The sequence below is a fragment of the Halichoerus grypus genome, chromosome 6 (genome assembly GCF_964656455.1).
Source record: "Halichoerus grypus chromosome 6, mHalGry1.hap1.1, whole genome shotgun sequence".
Taxonomy (NCBI): Eukaryota; Metazoa; Chordata; class Mammalia; order Carnivora; family Phocidae; genus Halichoerus; species Halichoerus grypus.
Genome location: NC_135717.1, coordinates 107,153,609 through 107,178,044, shown reverse-complemented (window position 1 = coordinate 107,178,044; position 24,436 = coordinate 107,153,609). Strand labels below are relative to the sequence as shown.

Here is a 24,436-nt window from a genome sequence, read left to right as displayed (position 1 = left end):
TAAAACTTTCCATTTCTTTTCTTTTACCTTTTTCCCATTTCAACTAGATTCTTATTTTACCAACTTATGGTTTTAAGTTGCTTTTTAACTTATTTTTTTGCATCTACATTTTATAGATATATGCTTCATTTTAGTCTTTTTTTCACTCTACTCAATTTTATTTGTAAATATATATTTAACATTTATAATTTTTATATTTATAATTATATTTATATTCTATATTTATAATTATATAATTTATAATATATATATATATATATATATATAAGCTTTCCTTTCTTTGGAATTTTGGGATGTGGTGTCTTCTAACACACAGACCAAAATTCAACCAGGAACAAGTAGATCACCCTGCTTTGTCCACCCTGCGAGAGTATAGTCTCTTCCCCTCCCCCCCCCTTGTTTTGTTTTGTTTCTTTTGGTTTTGTTTGCTTTTTCTGTTGTGGCTTCTGACCACTTCAGATTTGTCTAGTGTGTATTTTGCTTGGGTCATGGTTGATATTTTGGACTCTACTCATTTGCTTACCCATCCTTCTCTGGGCAAAATGACTAGAAGGAGGAATTCACAACAAAAGAAAGAGCCAGAGGCAATGTTCTCTGACACAGAGCTAATCGATGTGGATATAAGTAAGATATCAGAGATGGAATTCAAGATAGCAATTATAAAGTTAATAGCTAGGCTTGAGAAAAGCAAAAATGACAGTACAGAATCTCTAAGGGCAGAAATGAGATCTAATCAGGCCGAATTTAAAAATGCTATGAATGAGATACAGTCTACACTGGATGCTTTAACAGCTAGGGTCAGTGAGGCAAAGGAAGGAAGTTGAGCAAAAGAGAGAAAGACAACTCAGAGCCCATGAAGAAAGGCTTTGAGAATTTAATGATGCCTTGAAACAAACCAATGTCAGAATTACTGGGATCCCAGAGGGGGTGGAGAGAGAGATAGAGGGCTAGAAGGTATATTCAAGCAAATTATGGCTGAGAATTTCCCTAATCTGGGGAAGGAAACAAGCACTCATGTTCAAAAGGCAGAGAGGACCCCTCCCAAAATCAACAAAAATAGATCAATACCCCAACACATAATAGTGAAGCTTGTAAATCCTGTGTGTGGGGGGGGAAGCTATCCTGAGAATAGCTAGGGAGAGGAGGTTCCTTATATACGGAGTGAAGAACATCAGAATAACATCAGACCTATCCACAGAAACCTGGCAGGCCAGAAAGGGCCAGCGAGATATATTCAGGGTACTAAATGAGAAGAACATGCAGCCAAGAATACTTTATCCAGCAAGGCTGTCATTCAGAATGGAAGGAAAGATAGAGAGCTCCCGGGGCGCCTGGGTGGCTCAGTCGTTAAGCATCTGCCTTCGGCTCAGGTCATGATCCCGGGGTCCCGGGATCGAGCCCCACATCGGGCTCCCTGCTCCGCGGGAAGCCTGCTTCTCCCTCTCCTACTCCCCCTGCTTGTGTTCCCTCTCTCGCTGTCTCTCTCTCTGTCAAATAAATGAATAAAATCTTTAAAAAAAAAAAAAAAAAAAAAAAAGATAGAGAGCTCCCAGGACAGACAGAAACTGAAAGAATATGTGATCACCAAGGCAGCCCTGCAAGGAATATTAAATGGGATACTGTAAGTGAAGAGAGACCCCAAGAGTAATATAGACCATAAAGAAACAGAGACAATCTACAGAAACAGGGACTTCACAGGCAATACAATAGCATTAAATTCATATCTGTCAATAGTTACTCTGAATGTAAATGGGTTAAATGCTCCAACCAAAAGACACAGGTTATCAGATTGGATAAAAAAGCAAGAATCATCTTAGACCTAAAGACACCTCCAGACTGAAAGTGAGGGGGTGGAGAACCATTTACCATGCTAATGGACCTCAAAAGAAAGCTGGGGTAGCAATCCTCATAACAGACAAATTAGATTTTAAACCAAAGACTGTAATAAGGGATGAAGAGTGACACTATATCATACTTAAAGGGTCTATCCAACAAGATTTTCTAACAATTGTAAATATTTATGCCCCCAATATGGGAGAGCCAATTATATAAACCAAAGTAAAGAAACATATTGATAATAATACATTAATCGTAGGAGATTTCAACATCCCACTCACAGCAATGGACAGATCATCTAAGCAGAAGACCAACAAAGAAACAAGGGCTTTGAATGACACACTGGACCAGATGGACTCCACAGATATATACAGAACATTCAATCCTAAAACAAGAGAATATTCATTCGTCTCAAATGCATATGGAACTTTCTCCAGAATAGATCACACATTGGGTCACAAATCAGGTCTCAACTGATACCAAAAGACTGAGATTATTCCCTGCATATATTCAGACCACAATGCTTTGGAACCAGAACTCAATCACAAGAGGAAATTCGGAAGGAACTCAAACACTTGGAGGTTAAAGAGCATCCTGTTAAAGAATGAATGGGTCATCCAGAAAATTAAAGAAGAGCTTAAAAAATTCATGGAAACTAATGAGAATGAAAACACATGGGTTCAAAACCTCTGGGATACAGCAAAGGGAGTCCCAAGAGGGAAGTACATAGCAATTACAAGCCTTTCTCAAAAAACTAGAAAAATCCCAAATATACAAGCTAACCTTAAACCTAAAGGACCTGGAGAAAAAACAGCAAATAAAGCCTAAACCCAGCAGGAGAAGAGAAATAATGAAGATCAGAGCCCTAACCAGAAGAACAGTAGAACAGATCAATGAAACTAGAAGCTGGTTCTCTGAAAGAATTAAAAAAATCAATAAACCTCTGGCCACACTTATCCAAAAGAAAAGAGAAAGGACCCAAATTAATAAAATCATGAATGAAAAGGGAGAGATCATGACCAACACCAAGGAAATAGAGACAATTTTAAGAATATACTATGACAACTATATGCCAACTAATAAATTAGGCAATCTGGAAGAAATGGATGCCTTCCTGAAAACTTACAAACTACCAAAACTGTACCAGGAAGAAATAAAAAATCTGAACAGACCAATAACCAGCAAGGAAATTGAAGCAGTAATCAAAAATCTCCCAAAAAAACAAGAATCTAGGGCCAGATGGCTTCCCAAGAGAATTCTATCAAATATTTAAAGAAGAAATAATACCTATTCTACTGAAGCTATTTCAAAAAATATAAATGGAAGTAAAACTTCCAAACTCATTCTATGAGGCCAGTATTACCTTGATCCCAAAACCAGCTAAAGACCCCTTCAAAAAGTAGAATTACAGACCAATATCCCTGATGAACATGGATGCCAAAATACTCACCAAGATACTAGCCAATAGGATCCAACAGTACATTAAAAGGATTATTCACCACAGCCAGGTGGGATTTATTCCTGGGATGCAAGAGTGGTTCAACATTCACAAATCAATCAACGTGACAGATCACATTAATAAAAGAAAAAACAAGGACCAAATGATCCTCTCAATTTATGCAGAAAAAGCATTTGACAAAATACAGCATCCTTTCTTGAATAAGTCTTCAAAGTATAGGGATAGAGGGAACATACCTCAATATTATAAAAGCCATCTATGAAAAGCCCACTGCGAATATCATTCTCAAAGGGGAAAAACTGACAGCTTTTCCCTTAAGGTCAGGAACATGACAGGGATGCCCACTCTCATCACTATTGTTCAACATAGTACTAGAAGTCCTAGCCTCAAAAATCAGACAACCAAAAGAAATAAAAGGCATTAAAAAAAAAAAAGAAGAAATAAAAGGCATTCAAACTGGCAAAGAAGAAATCAAACTCTCTTCGCAGATCACATGATTCTTTATGTAGAAAACCCAAAAGACTCCACCCCAAAATTGCCAGAACCCATACAGGAATTCAGCAACATGGCAGGATAGAAAATCAATGCACAGAAATCAGTTGCATTTCTATGCACTAACAATGTGGCTGAAGAAAAGAGAAATTAAGAAATTGATTCCATTTACAACTGCACCAAAAACCATAAGATACCTAGGAGTAAACCTAACCAAAGAGGTAAAGGATCTGTACTCTAGAAACTACAGAACACTTATGAAAGAAACTGAGGAAGACACAAAGAGATAGAAAAACACTCCATGATCATGGGTTAGAAGAATAAACATTGTTAAAATGCCTGTGCTGCCTAGAGACATCTACACATTCAATGCAATCTCTATAAAAATACCATCGGCATTTTTCACAGAACTGGAACAAACAATCCTAAAATTTGCATGGAACCAGAAAAGACCCCGAATAGCCAGGGGATTGTTGAAAAAGAAAACCAAAGCTGGGGGCATCACGTTGCCCGATTTCAAGCTTTTTTACAAAGCAGTGATTACCAAGAGAGCATGGTACTGGCACAAAAAGAGACACACAGATCAATGGAACAGAATAGAGAGCTCAGAAATGGACCCTCAACTCTATGGTCAACTAATCTTAAACAAAGCAGGAAAAAATATCCAAAAAGACAGTCTCTTCAATAAATGGTGCTGCGAAAACTGGATAGCCACATGCAGAAGAATGAAACTGGACCATTCTCTTACACCATACACAAAGATAAACTCAAAATGGATGAAAGACCTCAATGTGAGACAGGAATCCATCAATATCCTAGAGGAGAACACAGGCAGTAACCTCTTCGAACTTGGCCACAGCAACCTCCTGCAAGACGCATCTCTAAAGGCAAGGGAAACAAAAGCAAAAATGAACTATTGGGGCTTCATCAAGATAAAAAGCTTCTGCACAGCAAAGGAAATAGTCAACAAAACTAAAAGGCAACCTACAGAATGAGAGAAGATATTTGGAAATGACTTAACAGATAAACGGCTGGTATCTAAGATCTATAAAGAACTTCTCAAACTCAACACCCAAAAAACAAATAATCCAGTCAAGAAATGGGCAGAAGACATGAACAGACACTTCTCCAAAGAAGACATACAAATGGCTAAAAGACACGAAAAAATGCTCAACATCACTTACTGTCAGGGAAATACAAATCAAAACCACGAAAATGAGATACCACCTTACACCAGTCAGAATGGCTAAAATTAACAAGACCGGGAACAACGGATGTTGGAGAGGTTGTGGAGAAAGGGGAACCCTCTTACACTGTTGGTGGGAATGCAAACTGGGGCAACCACTCTGGAAAACAGTATGGAGCTTCCTCAGGACATTAAAAATAGAACTACCCTATGACCTAACAACTGCACTACTGGGTATTTACCCCAAAGATACAGATGTAGTAAAAAAGAAGAGGCACATGCACCCCAATATGCACAGCAGCAACGTCCACAATAGCCAAACTGTGGAAGGAGCCCAGATGTCCTTCAAGAGATGAATAGATAAAGATGATGTGGTTCATATATACAATGGAATATTACTCAGCTATCAGAAAGGATGAATACCTACCATTTGCATCGACATGGATGGAACTGCCTCCAGTTATTATACTAAGTGAAATAAGTCAATCAGAGAAAGACAATAATCATATGGTTTCACTCATATGTGGAATGTAAGGAATAGCACAGAGGACCATAGGGTAAGGGAGGGAAAACTGAATGGGAAGAAATCAGAGAGGGAGACAAACCATGAGAGACTCTTAACTCTGGGAAACAAACTGAAGGTTGCGGAAGGGAGGAGGGTGGGGTGACGGGGTAACTGGGTGATGGGCATTAAGGAGGGCACGTGATCTGATGAGCATTGGGTGTTATACACAACTAATGAATCACTGCACACTACCTCAAAAACTAATGATGTACTTACTATACGTTGGCTAATTGAATTTAAATAAATTAAAAAAAAGAAATTTAGCCTCAGGACAAACTCCAGGGAATCATTCCTGGTTTCTTCTACTTTTTATTTTACTCATAAATGTTGATTAAGAAAGTAAAAACAAAAAAAAAGTGGGGGGGGGGTGCCTAGGTGGCTCAGATGGTTAAGCGTCTGCCTTCGGCTCAGGTCATGATCTCCGGATCCTGGGATCGAGCCCCGCATCCAGCTCCCAGCTCAGTGAGGAGTCTGCTTCTCCCTCTCCCTCTGCCTCTCTCCCCTGCTCATGCTCTCTGTCTCTCTGTCTCTCTCTCTCTGTCTCAAATGAATAAATTAAAAGGAAAAAAAGAAAGAAGGTAAAAAAAAAAAGAGAGAGAGAGAGAATGAAATCTTGCCATTTGTGACAACATGGATGGAACTTGAGGGTACTATGCTAAGTAAAATAAGCCACACAGGGAAAGAAAAATACCATATAGTTTTACTTACATATAGAATCTAAAAAATAAAACAAGCAAACAAAACAAAACTCATGGATACAAAGAACAAGTTGGTGTTTGCCAGAGAGGAGGTAAGTTGGGGAGTGGGTCAAGTGGGTCAAGAGGTGAAAAAAAAATTCCAATTATAAAATAAATAAGTTGTGGGAATGTACAGCATGGTGATTATAGTCAATAATATTGTATTGCATACCTGAAAGTTGCTAAATCTTAAAAGTTCTCATTACAAAAAAAAAATTATAACTTTGTATGTGACAAATGGTAACTAAACTTATTGTGATCATTTTACAATGTATACAAATATTTAATTACATTTTACACCTGAAATTAGTATAATGTTATAGGCCAATTAGTTTTAAATTTAAAACAATGATCAGGAAAAAGAAGGGATAAGACACAACTTATATTAGTAATAAGAGAAAAGACATCACTATAAATGTTAAAAATTTTAAAAGCATAATAAGAATATTATGGATAACTTTAAGTCAATAAGTTCTACAATGTAGATAAAATAGATGCATTCCTTGTATGACAAACTACCGAAGCTTACTCAAAAATAATAATAATAATAATAATCTGACTACCCCTGTATATAGTAAAAAAATGGAAATTATAGTAAACAAAACCTTCCCATCAAAAAAGACTCCATACCAAGTGGCTTCATTGATGAACTCTATCAGACATTTAAGGAAGAAATTGTACCAATTCCACATAAACTCTTTCAGAAAATTACACAGGAGGGAATATTTCCCAACTTACTCTATGACATCAACAATTAGGCTAATAGCAAAACCAGATGAAGATATCAAAAGAAAAGAAACATAGAAAATATCCCTCATAAAGATTAATGCAAAAATTCCTAACAAAATTTTAGCACATCAAACCCAAGAATGTGTAACAAGGATAGCACACTGTAACCAAGTAGGGTTTATCTCCAGAATACAAGGCTCACTTAACATTTAAAAATTAATCAGTGTGGGGCAGGACTTCAGGAATGATGCATGAAAGTCTGGCAAATAAATCCTGCCCCCCAAAAGTAATGACAGAAGCAGATAACACTTGCAAAAACAATCATTTCAAAATCTGGAGAGTAACAAAGGCATGCAATAAACTGAGAAGCAGTACTTCAAGAAAAACTACTAAACCTTAGCAGGAACAGTGGGAGTCTGTGGAGTTTTAGCTTCAGGAAGCTACCTTCCTTCCACCCCTACTCCATGGCTGGTAGCTCTACCAAGGCTCAGTAGTCTAGAAGTGAAGACAGGGGAGCCCCATGCCCAGGAATTTGTCAAAGGTAATCATTACCTTCGTGGCAAACCATCAGGAAAGCCCAACACTGCAACTAACTGGGGCTGCAATATTTGGAGCAAGCAAAAAAAACATCCAGAAATTTCATAGAGAGATCCAGGAAACAAACAGGCATAATGAGCTCTAATAAATTGCAAAACACCCCAGCGGTCTGAAAGGCTGCACACATGTGTAAGTCTGTATACACACTCAGGAGAGGGCCTCAGGTATGTACTCAACCCTGGCTGAATGTGAGGTCTTGCACACAAAAAGAAGCCTTATTGGCTCAAGATGTTTAAACACAACCTCCAAGTAATCATTGGTTGGCCTCTAAGCATTGGTTAGAGGGAAATTTATAGTTTTAAATGCCTATACTAAATAGAAAGAAAATATCAAATCATAAGTTAAGGTTATACTTTAAGAATCTACCAAAAAAAAAAAAAGAGGCAATCTAAACCCAAAGCAAGCAGAAGAAGGAAATTATAAACATTAAGGCAGAAATCAATGGAATGGAGAACAGAAAAATAACAGAGAAGACTAAAGAAATACAAAACTTAGTTTTTTAAAAATATCAATAAAATTAGCAAATCTTTAGCTATAGTGACCAAGAAAAAAAGGAGCAAAGGCACAGATCTGGAATTAAAGAAGGGACATCAGGGATGCCTGGGTGGCTTAGTCGGTTGACCATCTGCCTGGCTCAGGTCATGATCCCAGAATCCTGAGATGGAGTCCCGCATCAGGCTCCCTGCTCATCAGGGACATCATTAGTGACTTTACAGAAATTAAAAGGTTTTCAAGGAAATACTATAAACAATTTTATGCTAACAAATCACACAACTCAGATGAAATGGATAAATTCCTAGAAAAACATACATTACTACAACTGACTCAAGAAATTAGAAAATCTGAACAGACATAAAAAAAATTAGTAGTTAAAAGTCTTCCCACGAAGAAAAGCCCAGATGCAAAAACACTTAAAGAAAAAAACCGTACCAATTCTCCACAAATTCATTCATTAAATAGAGAATGACACACTTTCCAACTTATTCTGTATGGTTAGTATTACTTTGACACCAAAGACACTACAAGAAAAAAAAATTCACACCAATTTTCATGAATAGAGACATAAAAGTCATCAACCAAATAATAACAAACCAAATCCTACAATATAGGAAGAGGATTATATACCATGACCAAACAGCTTTTATCCCAGGAACCCAAGATGGTTTAACACTTGAAAATAAAATAATATACGATATATTAATAAAGGGGAAAAACTACATGATAATCTCAAGGGACACAGAAAGAACATTTGACAAAGTCCATGATAAAAACTTTCAATGAACTAGGAATAGAAGGGAAGTTCCTAAACCTGATAAAAGACACCTACAAAAACCTACTGCTAACATAATAGTGAAATGCTTTTTCTTTAAACAATGCAAGCATGCCCACTCTTGCCTGCCTGCTTGCTGTTCAACACTGTGCTAGAGGTTCTAGTCACTGTAGTTCACAAGAAAAAGAAGTAAAAGGCATCCTGACTGAAAAAAGAGAGGTAAAAATACTTGTATATATGGACAACATAATCCAGTATGGTATAAAACCACTAGTAACTCATAATGAGTTCAGCAAGGTCGTAGGAGACAAGATCAATATAAAAAAATATTCCTATATTTTAGCAATGAACAATCCAAAAATGAAATTAAGGAAATAATAAATACCATTCACACCAGCATAAAAAGAATAAAATATTTAGGAATAAATTCAGCCAAGGAAGCACAAGGCTTATTTATTGAAAGCATAATACAATACACTAAAAGAAGTTAAAGAAGATTAAATACAATGGAATATTGTTCAGCCATAAAAAAAGAAGGAAATCATGCCGTTTGTGACAATATGGATGAACATGGATGACATTATGCTAAGTAAAATAAGCCAGACACAGAAAGACGAATACCATATGACCTCACCTATATGTGGACTCTAAAAAGTGACATTCCAAGAAGCAAGGAGTAGAACTGCCAGGAGCTAGGGAATGGCAGAAATTTGGGGAAAATTTCCATCTTAAAATTAGTGATTCTTCCAATCCATGAGCATGAAGTGTTTCTCCTATTTTTTTTTAATGTCACAGCAGCTTTCTTATCATAATAGTCCCAAATTTGAACTATCCCAGATGTCCATTAAGAATAGAATATTACGGCGGGAAAGCTGAGTCACGGTGGCGAGGCCACGGCCCCCCGGCAGCCGTGTGGAGGGGCGGCCTCACTGGGAGCCACACAAGGAGAGGGTCCGAGCCCGCGCCGCGGAGGTGCCACCGCAAGACCACTTGCATTGATACGTTGTTGATTTGTCCGGATTGAACTCATGGCCAGCAGTGTTGTAAGTCATGCCTGAACCCAGCCTGTCTGCTACTGTTCTCTGTAAGGTGCATCGCAGTCTCCTGGTACTTAGGAAACTGGACAGCACTTATACACCAGCCTGACGTCCACTTGAAACTGAAAGACTGCCACCAAAAAGCTCAAAAATGTGAAGACCATAACACTAAATAGGCTGTGCAACGGATGCTTATTTACTGTATCAGAACTGAAACAAGAAAGAAGGAAGGTGTTAATCTGTCCCACCTTGACTGGAAGTGTGTTTCTCAGGCAACTCGAGTTTTTTCCTACTCAGCACACGTTGGCGAATAACTACTGAAGTACCACAAGTATTGATTTTGGAGTTACAAATAAATTTAGCAGATAGGCAAATTCACAAATGTGGAATCCACAAATCCCCAGCTCCACAATAACAAAAAAAAAGAAAAAGAACAGAATATTATATGTACACCTGCAACTAATGAAATACTGTATGTCAGCTATACTTAAAAAAATAGATTATATAATATTCATACAGTGCAGTAACAAGCAGAAATGAAAAAGAATTAAGTACTGATACATGGACTAGCAAGCAACAGCATGGATGAATCGCCATACCAAAAGAAGACCACTGTCTAAAATTCCATTTATATGAAGTTCCAAGACAGGCTTGATTAATGTATGGTGACAGGAGGCAGAATGTGATTACTGTTGGGAGCTATAGACTTGGAAGAATGTGAGAAAACCTTCCAGTATGTTTGAAATGATCCTCCCTGCCCCCAGCTTTATTGAGATATAACTGACAAATAAAAATAAATAAATTGTATATATTTAAGGTGTTCAACATGATGATTTCATGTAAGTATAATTTGTGGAAGTGATTACCACAATCAAGTTAACTAGCATATGCATCACCTCATATAGTTACCTTTGTATGTATATGTGGTGACTCTACTTATGAGATACTGTATTAACAAATTTCAAGTATGTAATGTAGTATTATTTATAGTCACTATGTTGTATATTAGATCCCCATAACTTATTTGTCTTATAACTGGAAGTTGGTACACTCTGACTAGTGTCTCCCCATTTCTGCAGAGAACATAAGTATATGATGTCACTTACATAAAACTCTAGAAAATACAGACTAATCAACAGTGACAGAAAGGAGACCAACTGCTGCCTTGGGATGAGAGTAAGGGATGTGAAATGGCCAGAGGAAGAGATTACCAAGATGCCCAAAGATGCCCAAAGAAACTACTGGTGATGATGAATATGCTCATTATATTTGAACAGGTCAAAACTTATCAAAGTGCACATTTTAGATAAATTCAGTTTGTTGCATGCTGATCATACATTAATAGAGCTGTAAAAAAAAAAAAAAAAAAATGGATCTCAGGAAAACAGAAAACAAAATGAACTGTTACATGGTTATTGCAATTCTCCAGGCAAGAGGCAGTAGTGGCTTAAGACTGGGATGGGTATTTGGTGATTGATTTTCATTTAATTTGGAAACCAACCTATAGAGGTGGAAAGGTGAATAGGTAACTTTAAAGCTTATTAGAATACAGAATTGTCAAAACTTTGTTGATGAAATGGATAATTGGGAGTTGAAGAAAAGGAGGCAATCAAGGACTTTTATTTGGTGTTGGCTATTGAATGAATAGTAGTGTCATTTACTAAAATGACAAAGACTGGTATAGGATTACAGAGTCAAGGTTTCTCACCATGATTACTAGGAGTGATTCAAACTGGTTTTACAAGTTTAATGCATTTTAAAACAATGAACCAGGATTTATATACAGACAACTAGAAAATAAAAGGGGGTACTGATCAACTACCATAAATAAGAATAATAAATCAGTATGTTTATGATACAGAAAAAGAACTAGTAATTCATGGAGATTATAAAACAAATGCAATGCACCTTGGCTCAAAATATTTTTTTAATGAATGAAAAATAAATGTGCACATTAGAAAATAATTACTTAAAATTGTTAATTAAATGCTACATTTAACTTCTAGTATTTTTTTTCTAGAAGTATTACTTAGGTTTCTCTACATTTCTAAAAAATATTTGTCCATTAAAACTGAATTAATAACTCAAAGAAAGAATGCTGCAACTTCTTTATTTCCTTTAAAAATATTTGCTTGGGATGTCTGGGTGGCTCAGTCGGTTAAGCATCTGCCCTCAGCTCAGGTCATGATACCAGGGTCCTGGGATCGAGTCCCGCATCGAGTTCCTTGCTCAGCTCAGCCTGCCCCTCCCTCTCTCTCACACTCTTTCTCTCTCATAAATAAATAATAAATAATAAATAAAATCTTCAAAAATCTTTGCTTACCTGTTTAATCTTTCGAATAATGACCTGAATTGTGCTGTTTTATATGTTGGACTGAGAGCATCTTGATTTTCATTTAATTTGGAAACCAAGGAATTAGAATAATTAACTTTACTGAGCTGAAAAAGAAAGAAGAACCTGCCAAAATGGTAAATGTACATACATGTATACAATTTAAATTACTTACCATAAAATGTCATCTAAGTGGATATCCATATGCAAAAAAAAATGAATTTTCTAGTTTAAAAGAAAGTAACTGTGTCCTTATTGAAAACAAAACAAATATTGTGCTAACAGTCAAAGCAATATCAATATTTAAATGATTGTTAAAATAACAGAATTGATACTATGATGAGCTAACCATTTCCTCAGAAGTTAAAATACATATATTATTAATTATAACTAATATATATTATAAATATAATTAAATAAAATTTTAAAATATATTATTAATTATAAACAATATAATTATAAATAACTTATACATATATATAATACCCAGGACACCAGGATCTTGAGCAAATGATCTCTGAAAGAAAGTAATTTTTCCCCAAAAAACAGTTGTTTTATCCATTTCCTGAGTAATTTTAAAGAACGCTCCTTTAATCTTTCTGAATATCAGTATCATTGAGTGCAAAATGGGGAACGTATGGAAAGACTTGTGGAAAACAGATGAGGTAATCCATTTGTCAATGTGGAAGGTACCACATAACTGTAAGATGTTATCAACACTAATCTATCCAGCAATAATAATTTATATCTGTAACATATTTTATTTACTAGCCATGAAACACAGAAATGAGAAGTCCAAAAACAATCAATGACACAAAATTGGAAAAAAAGAAGAGAAGACAAAAAGAGATATTGAAAGTCTTAGGGGAAACAAGGGGGGAGTCCAAAGTTAGGGAGACCTGGAAATAAAGTCTGGTAATACATCTCATAGCTCAGCCTCAGAGAAACAGTGACAGAGGTACAGAGACAAAGTCATCCCATGAAGTGAGAAACAAACCAAAAGAGAAGAGAATACTTTATGTTGGCTCAATATTACTTCTCTAGGGATCAGTGAGCCCCAACCCACTTCTTCTTCTAACCTGTTGTTTGAACTCATTTTCTGTTGTATTTTATAGTTTCATTTTAATTCTCACTTTTCTTGAAATCCCTCCAAATAAGCAATTAAACACTTTTCTAATACTTCACAATGTGCCACTACACCTTGAATAGGAACATCAGCCTCTCTTTTTAATTTTCTCTTCTGTGTATTAAGTATAACATTACTGGGACTCCTGGGTGGCTCAGTCATTGAGCGTTTGCCTTCGGCTCAGATCAAGATCCCAGGGTCCTGGGATCGAGTCCTGCATTGGGCTCCCTGCTCAGCGGGGAGCCTGCTTCTCCCTCTGCCTGCCAATCCCTCTGCTTGTGCTCAAGTGAGCACACTCTCTCTCTCTCTCTGACAAAATAAATAAATAAAATCTTTAAAAAAAAACAAACATTATTTACCCCTCTGAAGATAATCACTAACCTGCAGCCTAAAAGTAGGAGATTATTTAAGTAGAGATTACAGAGAGTTACACATTCTCTATCCTATAAACTATCTAGGATGCAAATTTTAGTCTTATAAAATACAAACTGAATAACTAAATGTTTTTCATTGCATCATTCCAAAGTTAATGGGTCCTTAAATTAATAAGGCTAACATCTATCACTGGAAATATAATACTTTATTTTCTCTTCTCTGAAAAACAGAAAACATACTTTCATAAATACTTTCATAAAACTGAATCATATCATTGATATCACTATATATTATATATAATGTACCATGTGTAATCATAACTTATAAAATTTGTAAATTATAAATTTGTTTATAAATGATAAATACATAAATATGGCATAAAACCAATGCATGCTAAAAATGGAAGAAATTCAAAACTGAGTATTCCCATTAACAAGACACCATGTTTATATAACCATTTTCCCCACTACCATTATACATTAGTATAATAATAATTTTATTTATTTATTTTTTTAAACTCTATATAATCTAATAAAATGACTACTTTTTATAGTTTATGGCAGATATATTTCAGAATTTTAAAATCTGGATTTTTTAGATTTTTAACTTTAGAAAATACAATGACTAAACAATATTTTAGCACTACACATCTCTATCTATACAAACACATTTGTATAGTTTTAATTCAAGTGCATATAACCAGTTGTCATCTGTCAAATCATAAAAGAATCAAACCATCACAACTCATTCTTTAACGGACTACTACGACATCACTGAGATTATATACTGCAATTCACAGGGCCCTTTCCATATCATGACTATTGGGGCCACCATGACTTCACCAACTAGTTATTTACTGTGATTACAATCATCAACTATTATATAAACACACTGAACTATTTTCAATTTCACTATCAGTAATTTTATAAAAGAATGATGATTTCAAAGATTTTTTAAAAAGATTCCAATTTTTGGATTCATAATCTTCTACAGAGCAGACAAATAAATTTTGACCAAAGAGGAATTATTATACTTAACCGATACCCTAATTTGGCTGTGTCTATAGCAATTCACAACTAGTATTTTTTAAATCCATAAGAACAGAAAAAAAGAGCATATCATAAAAACACAATGATATAAAATGCTAAGACTAGTGATTCAAATGTACCTGCTCATTCTACTTTTTTTCACATGCAACTTTCTGAGGACTAGGTGCTATTCTGAGAATGAAATTTTGTTTTGTAATATTCCTGTTAGAAGATAATTCTGCTGAAAAAGATGGTTGAGCGAAACTACAATTTTCTATTCTGTTGAACTGAGGTTTAAACATTCTATATGAGTCCATGACTTGTAACAACTATAGGAAAAGTAGATAAAACCATTTGATCTGCTAAAATATATAAACTTGAGAAGAGGAAAGTCAAAATAGGAATGAAAAAGGTCACAGACTGCAGAAAAAGCTCCAAGGAAAAGCAAGTCATCAGTAATTCAGAGGACTTACTAAGACAAGAGAGGTTATCAACTAAAATTATACTGAAGAGCTCCTTTCCATCTGCCTTTCTTACAACTGGTCCCCTCAACCTCCAAGCTTCATGCCATCTCCAAATGACAAGAAATCTGAGTTTCACGGACCCACAATTCAGGTAAAAAGACTTCCAAGAGATTTTAGTACCATTGCCATTGATGTAGTTTAATTTTGGCAATTCAAAGCAAAGAAAGAATAATTAATAATATAGCATTGGACCTGAGGCACCTGGGTGGCACAGTCAGTTAAGCATCTGACTGTTGGTTTCGGCTCAGGTCATGATCTCAGTCTCGTGAGACTGAGCCCCGTGTTAGGCTCCACACTCAGCACAGAGTCTGCCTAAGATTCCCTCTGTCTCTCCCTCTGCCCCTCCCAGTCCCGTGCTCTCTCTCTCTCTCTCTAAATAAATCTTTAAAAAATATATTATAATATAGCATTGGATCTTAAAATTTCAAGGTTTAATCACAATCTATATATTTTCTAATTGATTAAAATTTTATTTACTAAAAAAATCATCTGCAATACTTGAAAGAAAAATAATCTCCCAAGATTATTATTATCAGTGTAAATGTTGAAAATCACAATTTGATATAAAATCATATGGTCACTATGCTAGAAGAGATGAATTTCTCAATGATCACATAAACCCAAAGCAGGAATACCCAAATGAATTATCTTTTGCAGCTCATCAGTAACAAATGTTATGTACACACAGGCCTAATCTACATTACCAGAACTCCAAAGGGTTTCTTTAAGCAATCAGTTAAAATATACCTAAGGTATAAGTTCTGTATATTGAAAACTTTAAAAATAATTTTTAAAGACTGTAAAAAAATTTTTTAAAGAATAATTTTCCCTGATATTCGAAGAATTTCTATCATTTGGTAGCACTCCACAATTGTTAAAGTAACTTAAAAAAAATTTTAAGTCTCACCTGAACTGGGGCAAGTTCTTTCTTGCTGCCTAGTCTTGACAGTATAAAAATGAAAAGAAAAATGTAAGGTTAAAAAAAAAAAAGCTGATAATAAATTTGACTATCTTTTTACATATATTTAAAACTCATACTGTTCTATAGAAATACATGAAAACATACAGAACTCTAAATCATTCTCAAATTTTTTAAAAATTGTATTATTACTAGAGAAACATTTTGAGGATAAGGAAAGTCAAACTATGCATACAAAACACTTAGTATGGACATTAGCTCATTTGATAAAAGTCTTAATAGTTTAATAATACTGTTAACAGCCAAACAAAAACTAGAGCTAGAAGAAAAGTCCTCTGTATATTTTCTAATGAATAAAACAGTACTGATGATGACCCGTTTAAATACCTAAATAATATACAACCTTGACAAAACATACCCGTTGTCTATATCATCAATGCAGAGGTTAGATGGTACACAGTGAGGTGACATTGGAAGTTCTAAATTATGCTTTCTTAGGGGCATTTTTACGTCTCTATGCATATTCACGTGGATTGGTTTTCTCACAGTTTCTATAATGAAAAAAATTATAATTAAAAATAATAAAATCTTTTAAAAGCAACGTTTGATATACAATGTTCATTAAATAAGTGTACATCTTAGGAATTTCCTAAAACTACCTATATTCTATATATGCTAGAAGTCATTAAAGTACTAAAAACTATCACAGATAATTCAAATCATCTTTTTCATTATCTTACATAGTCCTCATGAAAGGGGCTATACTGATTCAGTTCTATTTTTTTCTTCCTCTAAGATTTCCTTGACCCCCCAGACTATACCAGATGCTATGTTATACATGCCCATAGCACTACATATGTTCTCTATTATAGCACTTACCATGGTTTATTGTACCTGATTAATTCTATCTCTCTTACTAGATCTTTAAACTTTATGGAAACAGAAGCCTTTTCTCTCCTTATACAAGATATCACTATTTGGTCTGCTCAGTACTTTTTAACCACTCTCCTTTTCTGGGTAATGCTTTTTTACACACATACCAACTACACAGGGGCTCTTCTGTGCTTTTTTAAAAGTTATTTATTTATTTATTTATTTATTTATTTATTTATTTGAGAGCGAGCGGGAGAGAGAGAGAGCAGGAAGGAGAGGGAGAGAGACTCTAAGTAGACTTTGCAATGAGCACAGAGCCTGATGTGGAGCTTGATCCCATGACCACAGGATCATGACCTGAGCTGAAACCAAGAGTTGGATGCTTAACCGGCTGAGCCACTGAGGTGCCCCAACTATACAGTTCTAATAGAGAACTTCCTATCTTCTTATAAAACCCTGTCTCTAGAAAAAATAATTGACTTAAGGGGAACCATCTGACCCAAGATGAACCAATAATAGAATCACATCTCTGTGGTTATAAATAATTGTTCCATTGCTAGGACCTGGCACCAGTAGGGCAAGGTAACATACTCCCAGTAAAATTTAAAAACTCAGAACAAAAGAAACAACTCTCAGTGTTTCCCTTGTGGCAAAACAGGAGAGATGAGCAATATTAGTTTTTTAAGGTCATGTTTTAAGCCTGAATGAAAAAGACAATCTGAGAGAATAAAGTTAATATCTAAAGTGAGAAAAAAATCTTGGTGGTATTCAAGTCTCCGATTCAAGCAGTCTCTGAGGCCCAGCTGCACCACTGCCCTTCCTTTTAGTAAAATGTCTTAGTCCATTCAGGCTGCTCTAACATAATACCATAGACTGGGTAGTTAAAACAACAGAAATTTATTTCTTAGCCAGGCAGTCCAAGATCAAAGCGCTCTCAGACTCAGGGTCTGGTGAGAGCCTGAGTCCTGGTTCACAGAGAGCTGTCTTCTCCCTGTGTCCTCACACAGTGAAAGGAGCAAAGAGAGCTCTCTGGGGTCTCTTTATAAAAGCACTAACTCCATTCATGAGGGCTCCACCATCATGACCTAACCACCTCCTAAAGGCCCCACCTCCTAATACCATCACTAATAAACTTATGCTTTTGTAAGGAAGGAAAAATATCTTTTTCCTCTACCTTTCCAAATTCTCAGCTAGGAACTCTATAACAAAAGACAGATTAGTGAGAGAAAAAACATACCAATTTATTTACTATAAATTTTAAATGGAAAACTTTATAAGGAAATGGAGACCCAAAGAAGTGGTTAAACCTGAGCATTTTTATGCTAGGTTTGATGGAGAATGAAAAGTAGTGGGAAAATGTGATCGAACAAAAAAGGGTATGAACTAAATCTAGCCAACAGGAGGGAACAGCAAGGCTTATTTGTTTAGATTCTTCTCAGTGTCCCTCTGTCTTGGAGATAAAGATGTTCCTTTCCTCCAGGTATAGGGAGGACACTTCTCACATGAGGATCCTTCCTGCACATGCTGCTTCTCAAATTCCTTCAGCTTAAAATCTTTAGTATGCCAACATGCTTTATTTTTGGGACAGTGTGTCCTGACCCCATCATTTTCTATTCTATTCTCAGCATCCAATACACTACTTAATGGAAGTACTCAATAATGGAAGTACTCAATAAACATGTTGAACATATAAATGAAAAGAAAGTGAGGAAGAAAGGAAATATATAAAGGCAAATACATCATTGACAGCCTCATGAAAAAGAGTGAAATTGGTCCCCTATCTTACAACATACACAAAATTCAACTCAAAATGGATTAAAGAGTTGAATATAAGACCTAAAACCATAAAACTAGAAGAAAACATAAGGGGTAAGTTCCTTGGCATCAGTCTAGGCAATGATTTTTTGGATTTGACACCAAAAAGCAAAGGCAACAAAAGCAAAAACAAACATGGGGAACTATATCAAACTAAAAATCTTCTACACAGCAAAGAAAATCATTACCAAAATGAAAAGACAAACTATGGAATGGGAGAAAATATTTGCAAACCATATATCTGATAAGGGTTCAAACTGCAAAATATATAACGAACTCATACAACTCTTAGCAAAAAATGAACAATCTAATTTTGTAAATGGGCAGTGGAAATGAACATTTTTCCAAAGAAAACATACAAATGGCCAACAGACATATGAAAAGGTGTCCATCACTAATTTTCAGGGAAATATAAATCAAAACCACAATGAGATATCACCTCACACCTGTTAGAATGGCTATCATCAAAAAGGCAAGAGATAAGTGTTGGGAAGGATGTGGAAAAAGGGAACCCTTGTGCACAGTTGATAGGAATGCAAATGGGTGGAGTAACTATGGAGAACATAATATATGTTCCTCAAAAAATTAAAAGAAAAACTACATAATTCAGCAGTCCCATTTCTGAGTATATATCCAAAGGAAATGAAAACAGAATCATAAGGAGATATCTGTACTCCCATGTCCCATGTTCACAGGAGCATCATTCACAATGGGCTAGATATAAGATATGAAAATAACCTCATGTCTGTCAATGGATGACTGGAAAAAGAACAGGTGAGATATATACATATGATGAAATATTCTTCAGCCATGAACATTAAGGAAATCCTGCCATTTATGACCGCTTGGATGGACCCTAAAGGCATTATGTTAATTGAAATAAGCTAGAGAAAGACAAATAATGCATGGTATCATTTACATGTGGAATCTAAAAAAGAAAATCAAACTCACAGAAACAGGGAGTACTAAAGTGGTTCTCAGGGGCTGGGGACTAGGGAATAGGGGAAATACAGGTTGGTAACAGGTCAAACTTTAGCTATAAGATGAACAAGGTATGCAGATCTAATGTCAAATGTCATGACTGTGGCTGACAACACTATATTACATAAGTGAAGAAAAAAAAGGTAAATACATCAAACAGATTTACAACAAAACTTTTATTCCTAAAGTCCATAAAGAGCATATTTACATCTAACGTATAACTAAATTTGCTTGTGTGAGCCGCCGTCTGCATTAAGGAATAAAAATGGCAGAGAAAGGAAAAGAGAATATACTAACAGTACTTACGATCAATTTCTATCCTTCCTTTATGAACTATCTTATTTCTTAAGCTCTCATTTTAGTACTTATTTTAAAAATTAAATATCAGACACAAGTTCCCTTGAGAAAAAAAAAATATTCTGACTAAACTTTTTATTCACTTGAAGGCTCAAAATACAGGCAAAATGAACTTTATTTTGAAGTATTAGACTACTGTAGTTAACATTCCAAGAATGCCTAAGAAATTATTCAAGTTGTGATACAGGAAACTAATCATTGAGGCAAAAATCTTTTTCAGTGCCTCCTTTCAAACAAATTCTCTAAATACTTTAAGATAGTAAAGACATTTATTCCCTGGTCTTTTAGCTAAACTTTGGTAACTATCAGCCTACGTAGATTAATGTAGTAACTAAAACAACTGCAATATAATAACTTTGACCATACCTTATAAAATTAATTCTATATAACAACATAACTTAAAAATAGATTAAGCAAAAAAAAAAAAAAAAGATTTTAAGCAAAAAGTGACAAAGGTACTTTAATCAAAAAGTAACTAATTTAAGAAGGCAACCAAGTTTTAAAATTAGTTTACTTTCCATATCCTCTGAGTTCTAAAATTATAAATTTATTAGAAAACTGAATGTTATGATCACATTAGAGTCAAACGAAATCCTAATGGAAAGACTTACCAGGTGTTTTCTTCTGGCAAGATATGTGATTTACCATATACAGGTTAAGGAGGTCTAAACTGACAGTGGAATTTTTGACAGGGGATGAAACTCCCAGTAATTTCATTTTTGATTTTAACCTTTTCTTTTCAAAATATTCCTAAAATAATTAAAAATAAAAGTTATTATAACAAAAGTTATTTGGCAAATCAAAAAAAATAAAAAGCAATAAGGCCATTTAATAGTTAATTGACTTGACATTTTTATATTTTTGACACCCCCTTTATATGCTTACATATAAATTAAAATCAATCATGATGACATAGTTTGCCTAAAGACTCTTAATTTCACAGCCTCTTAAAATCTTTTTGGTAAATGTAATGCCTTTAAAATAGAACTTTATGAAGGCAGGGCGCCTGGGTGGCTCAGTTGGTTAAGCGACTGCCTTCAGCTCAGGTCATGATCCTGAAGTCCCAGGATCGAGTCCCGCATCGGGCTCCCTGCTCGGCAGGGAGTCTGCTTCTCCCTCTGACCCTCCTCCCTCTCATGCTCTCTGTCTCTCATTCTCTCTCTCGCAAATAAGTAAAACCTTAAAAAAAAAAAAAAAAAAAAAGAACTTTATGAAGGCATTACTAGGTATCAAAAGATTAAAAATTATCTGAAATGTAAAGCTTTTTAAAAATGTGATAAAACAAATCTGACAAGTTAAAAACTTGTTTTTCTACAGGATATGCTATCTTCTTTTTTTTTTTTTTTTTTTAAAGATTTTATTTATTTGACAGGCACAGCGAGAGAGAGGGAACACAAGCAGGGGGAGTGGGAGAGGGACAAGCAGGCTTCCCGTGGAGCAGGGAGCCCGATGTGGGGCTCGATCCCAGGACCCTGGGATCATGACCTGAGCCGAAGGCAGACGCTTAACAACTGAGCCACCCAGGCGCCCCCAGAGTATGCTATCTTACAGATATAAAAAGCCTTAAAGATATGCACAGCTGAGTACCATTAAAAGTCAACTGAGGGGCGCCTGGGTGGCTCAGTCGTTAAGCGTCTGTCTTCGGCTCAGGTCATGATCCCAGAGTCCTGGGATCAAGCCCCGCATCGGGCGGGCTCTCTGCTCAGCAGGAAGCCTGCTTCTCCCTCTCCCACTCCCCCTGCTTGTGTTCCCTCTCTCGCTGTGTCTCTCTCTGTCAAATAAATAAATAAAATCTTTAAAAAAAAAAAAAAGTCAACTGAAATGAGGACAAGAAAAAGCAGCTGTGTGAGACTAACTCCAGCCAGACTCAATTTAATTTCCTTTATTATCTTTCCATGTCTGCTACTCTGCCATTAGCAAAAGCTATACTGTTGAGTGGACTGAGAAGTGAATGAGAGATAAAAGTGAAGGGGCATAGCAAGAAAGGGAAAGGATCCAGAGAGGGCTTTACTTGTTTTAATAGCAGAAAACTGAGTATGTCTGAACATCAGTGGAAAGCCTCCAGCTGACAGTGACTGGTTGAGGATACAAGAAAGAGAAGAAGTAACTGATGCAGTGAAGTCCTTAAGAAAGATGGAATCCAGACTGCAAATAGACCTTCCTTTGACAAAAGGAAACTACTTCCACAATCACAGAAGGGAAAGAGAAGATCAGTGAAGATGTAAGATAGTTTACAGAACTGGTAGTAGATACATGAGATAATTCTCATCTGATAGCTTCTAGTTCCTCTGAAATGTAAGACAAGGTCATCTAATGAGTGTGAAGAGATTAAAAATAGGGTTGGGGAAGAGTGGTTTAAAGGAGGCATGAAATATTCAAGGGAAGGTATGACATTTTCCCAAAGAATAGGAAAGTGATATAACTAGGGATCGACAGTTCAGGGAAGGGCCATATGTCTTTCCCTTTCTTATAAATATTCACAAGAATGATCCAGAGTTAGAATACTAAAAAAAAAAAAAAAAAAAATCTCGGGACAGATTATAGTTTATTTATTGAATGCCTATGTTATTGCTTGGCACAATTCTAGGCATGGGAGATACAAAATAAACAAAAGTAATAAAATCCCTCTTCCGGTGAATATATGTTAATGAAGGTGGGGGAAGAACAGAGGAAACAAATTTATAAGAAAATACCAGATTATGAAAGAGAAGAGTGGTAAGAAATGGTCCTAGAAAGAAACTGGAGGGTGGGAAGCTACTTAGATGCTGTGATCAGAGAAAGCCAATCTAAGAGGAGATACTTGAGCTAAAACCTAAATGTTGACAAGCCAGACACGCAAATAACTTGAGGAAGAATATTCTGGACAAAGAGAAGAAGAATGGCAGAAAGAAGGTCAGTGTAGCTAAAATAAAATGAACTGGGCAAGTAGTAAGAAAATCAGAGAAGTAGGCAGGGTGTAGATCCTTCAGGTCCTTCTAGGCTATGGTCAAGTCAGGTATTATTCTAAAAGCAAAGAAAAACAACTGAAGCTTTTAAGCAGGGGAACGAAAATTCTGATTTGTGCTCTTAAAAGATCCTATTAATTGCTGTGTGAAGAACAGACTACATAGGAATAAAAGATAAAGCAGAAAAACACTGATAAATTTGATTACATTAAAATTAAGAACTTGCCTTAAAAGACAGCATTAAGAAAGTAAAAATAAAAGCTACAGAGTAACCAAAGAATTCTAAATATATAAAGACAATAAGAAAAAGACAACACAAATTAAAAATGGAAAAAATACTTGGAAAAGTACTTCACAAAAGAGGAAACATGGATGAAAATTTCAGATAACCTCACTAGTAATCAAGAAAATAGGAGTTAAATTTACAATGAGACATCATTTCACTAATAACTTTTCTTTAAATTTTATGAGCTTTGAACATATTTTTTCTGTTTTGGAACGTTTTGTAAATGGAATCTTACTGCTTATATTCATTGAGTTGCTTCATTTGGTCAACATTTTATTTTTGGGATTCATCTACGTTAATTAATCTACATTAATTACAGAGGTTAAGTAACTTCCCCACAGTCACATTGCTGATTGGTGTAAATTGGAGATTCAAATCCAAGAATTCTGATTTTAAAGTTTTTAACCAGTGCATTACACTGCTTTCCAAGTATGTCAACTGTGAATACACATTGATACATTTTCACTGCTACATCATTACTTGGGTATGCCACAATTTGTTTAACCATTCTACTGCTAATGGACATTTGGGTGGTCCCCTTCCCTCCCCATACTCCTGCCCCTCTGCTTCCTCCCTTTTGCCTTCTTCTCTTTCTTTTTTGCTACTTAACAACAATGATCCAAACAAGCTTGTATATGTCTCAAAGTACACATGTGGAAGAGTTTCTCTTGAATATATACTGCTCGGCTGTAAGATATATACATGCTCAACTTTATATAATAAAACCGATGTAAGAAAAAAAACTAAAAAATGATTATTTGAATCGGGGTACTCGTAGGACAGGTAGTGAGAAGTGATCAGACTTTCCTTAAAAGACTGGGATATATTTTGGAACTAGAATGACAACAAGAATCAACAATGATCTTTAAGTCCCTGCCTAAGAAAATGGTTGGCTGATCAAACTATCTACAAGACAGAGAAGACTGGATGGTCTTCCAGTTATTTCGGTGAATTTATTAACCTTCAA

General features: G+C 35.4%; 1 protein-coding gene across 1 annotated transcript in view; it reads right to left on the bottom strand.

The window, feature by feature from the left end:
* The window catches only part of REDIC1 (regulator of DNA class I crossover intermediates 1), a 115,431-nt gene that overhangs the window by 45,095 nt on the left and 45,900 nt on the right, over positions 1-24,436 (bottom strand). The window contains 5 exon segments of the mRNA XM_078075884.1: positions 12,232-12,347; positions 14,910-15,098; positions 16,201-16,234; positions 16,616-16,763; positions 20,850-20,988. Coding sequence (XP_077932010.1) covers positions 12,232-12,347; positions 14,910-15,098; positions 16,201-16,234; positions 16,616-16,763; positions 20,850-20,988 — 626 coding nt within the window.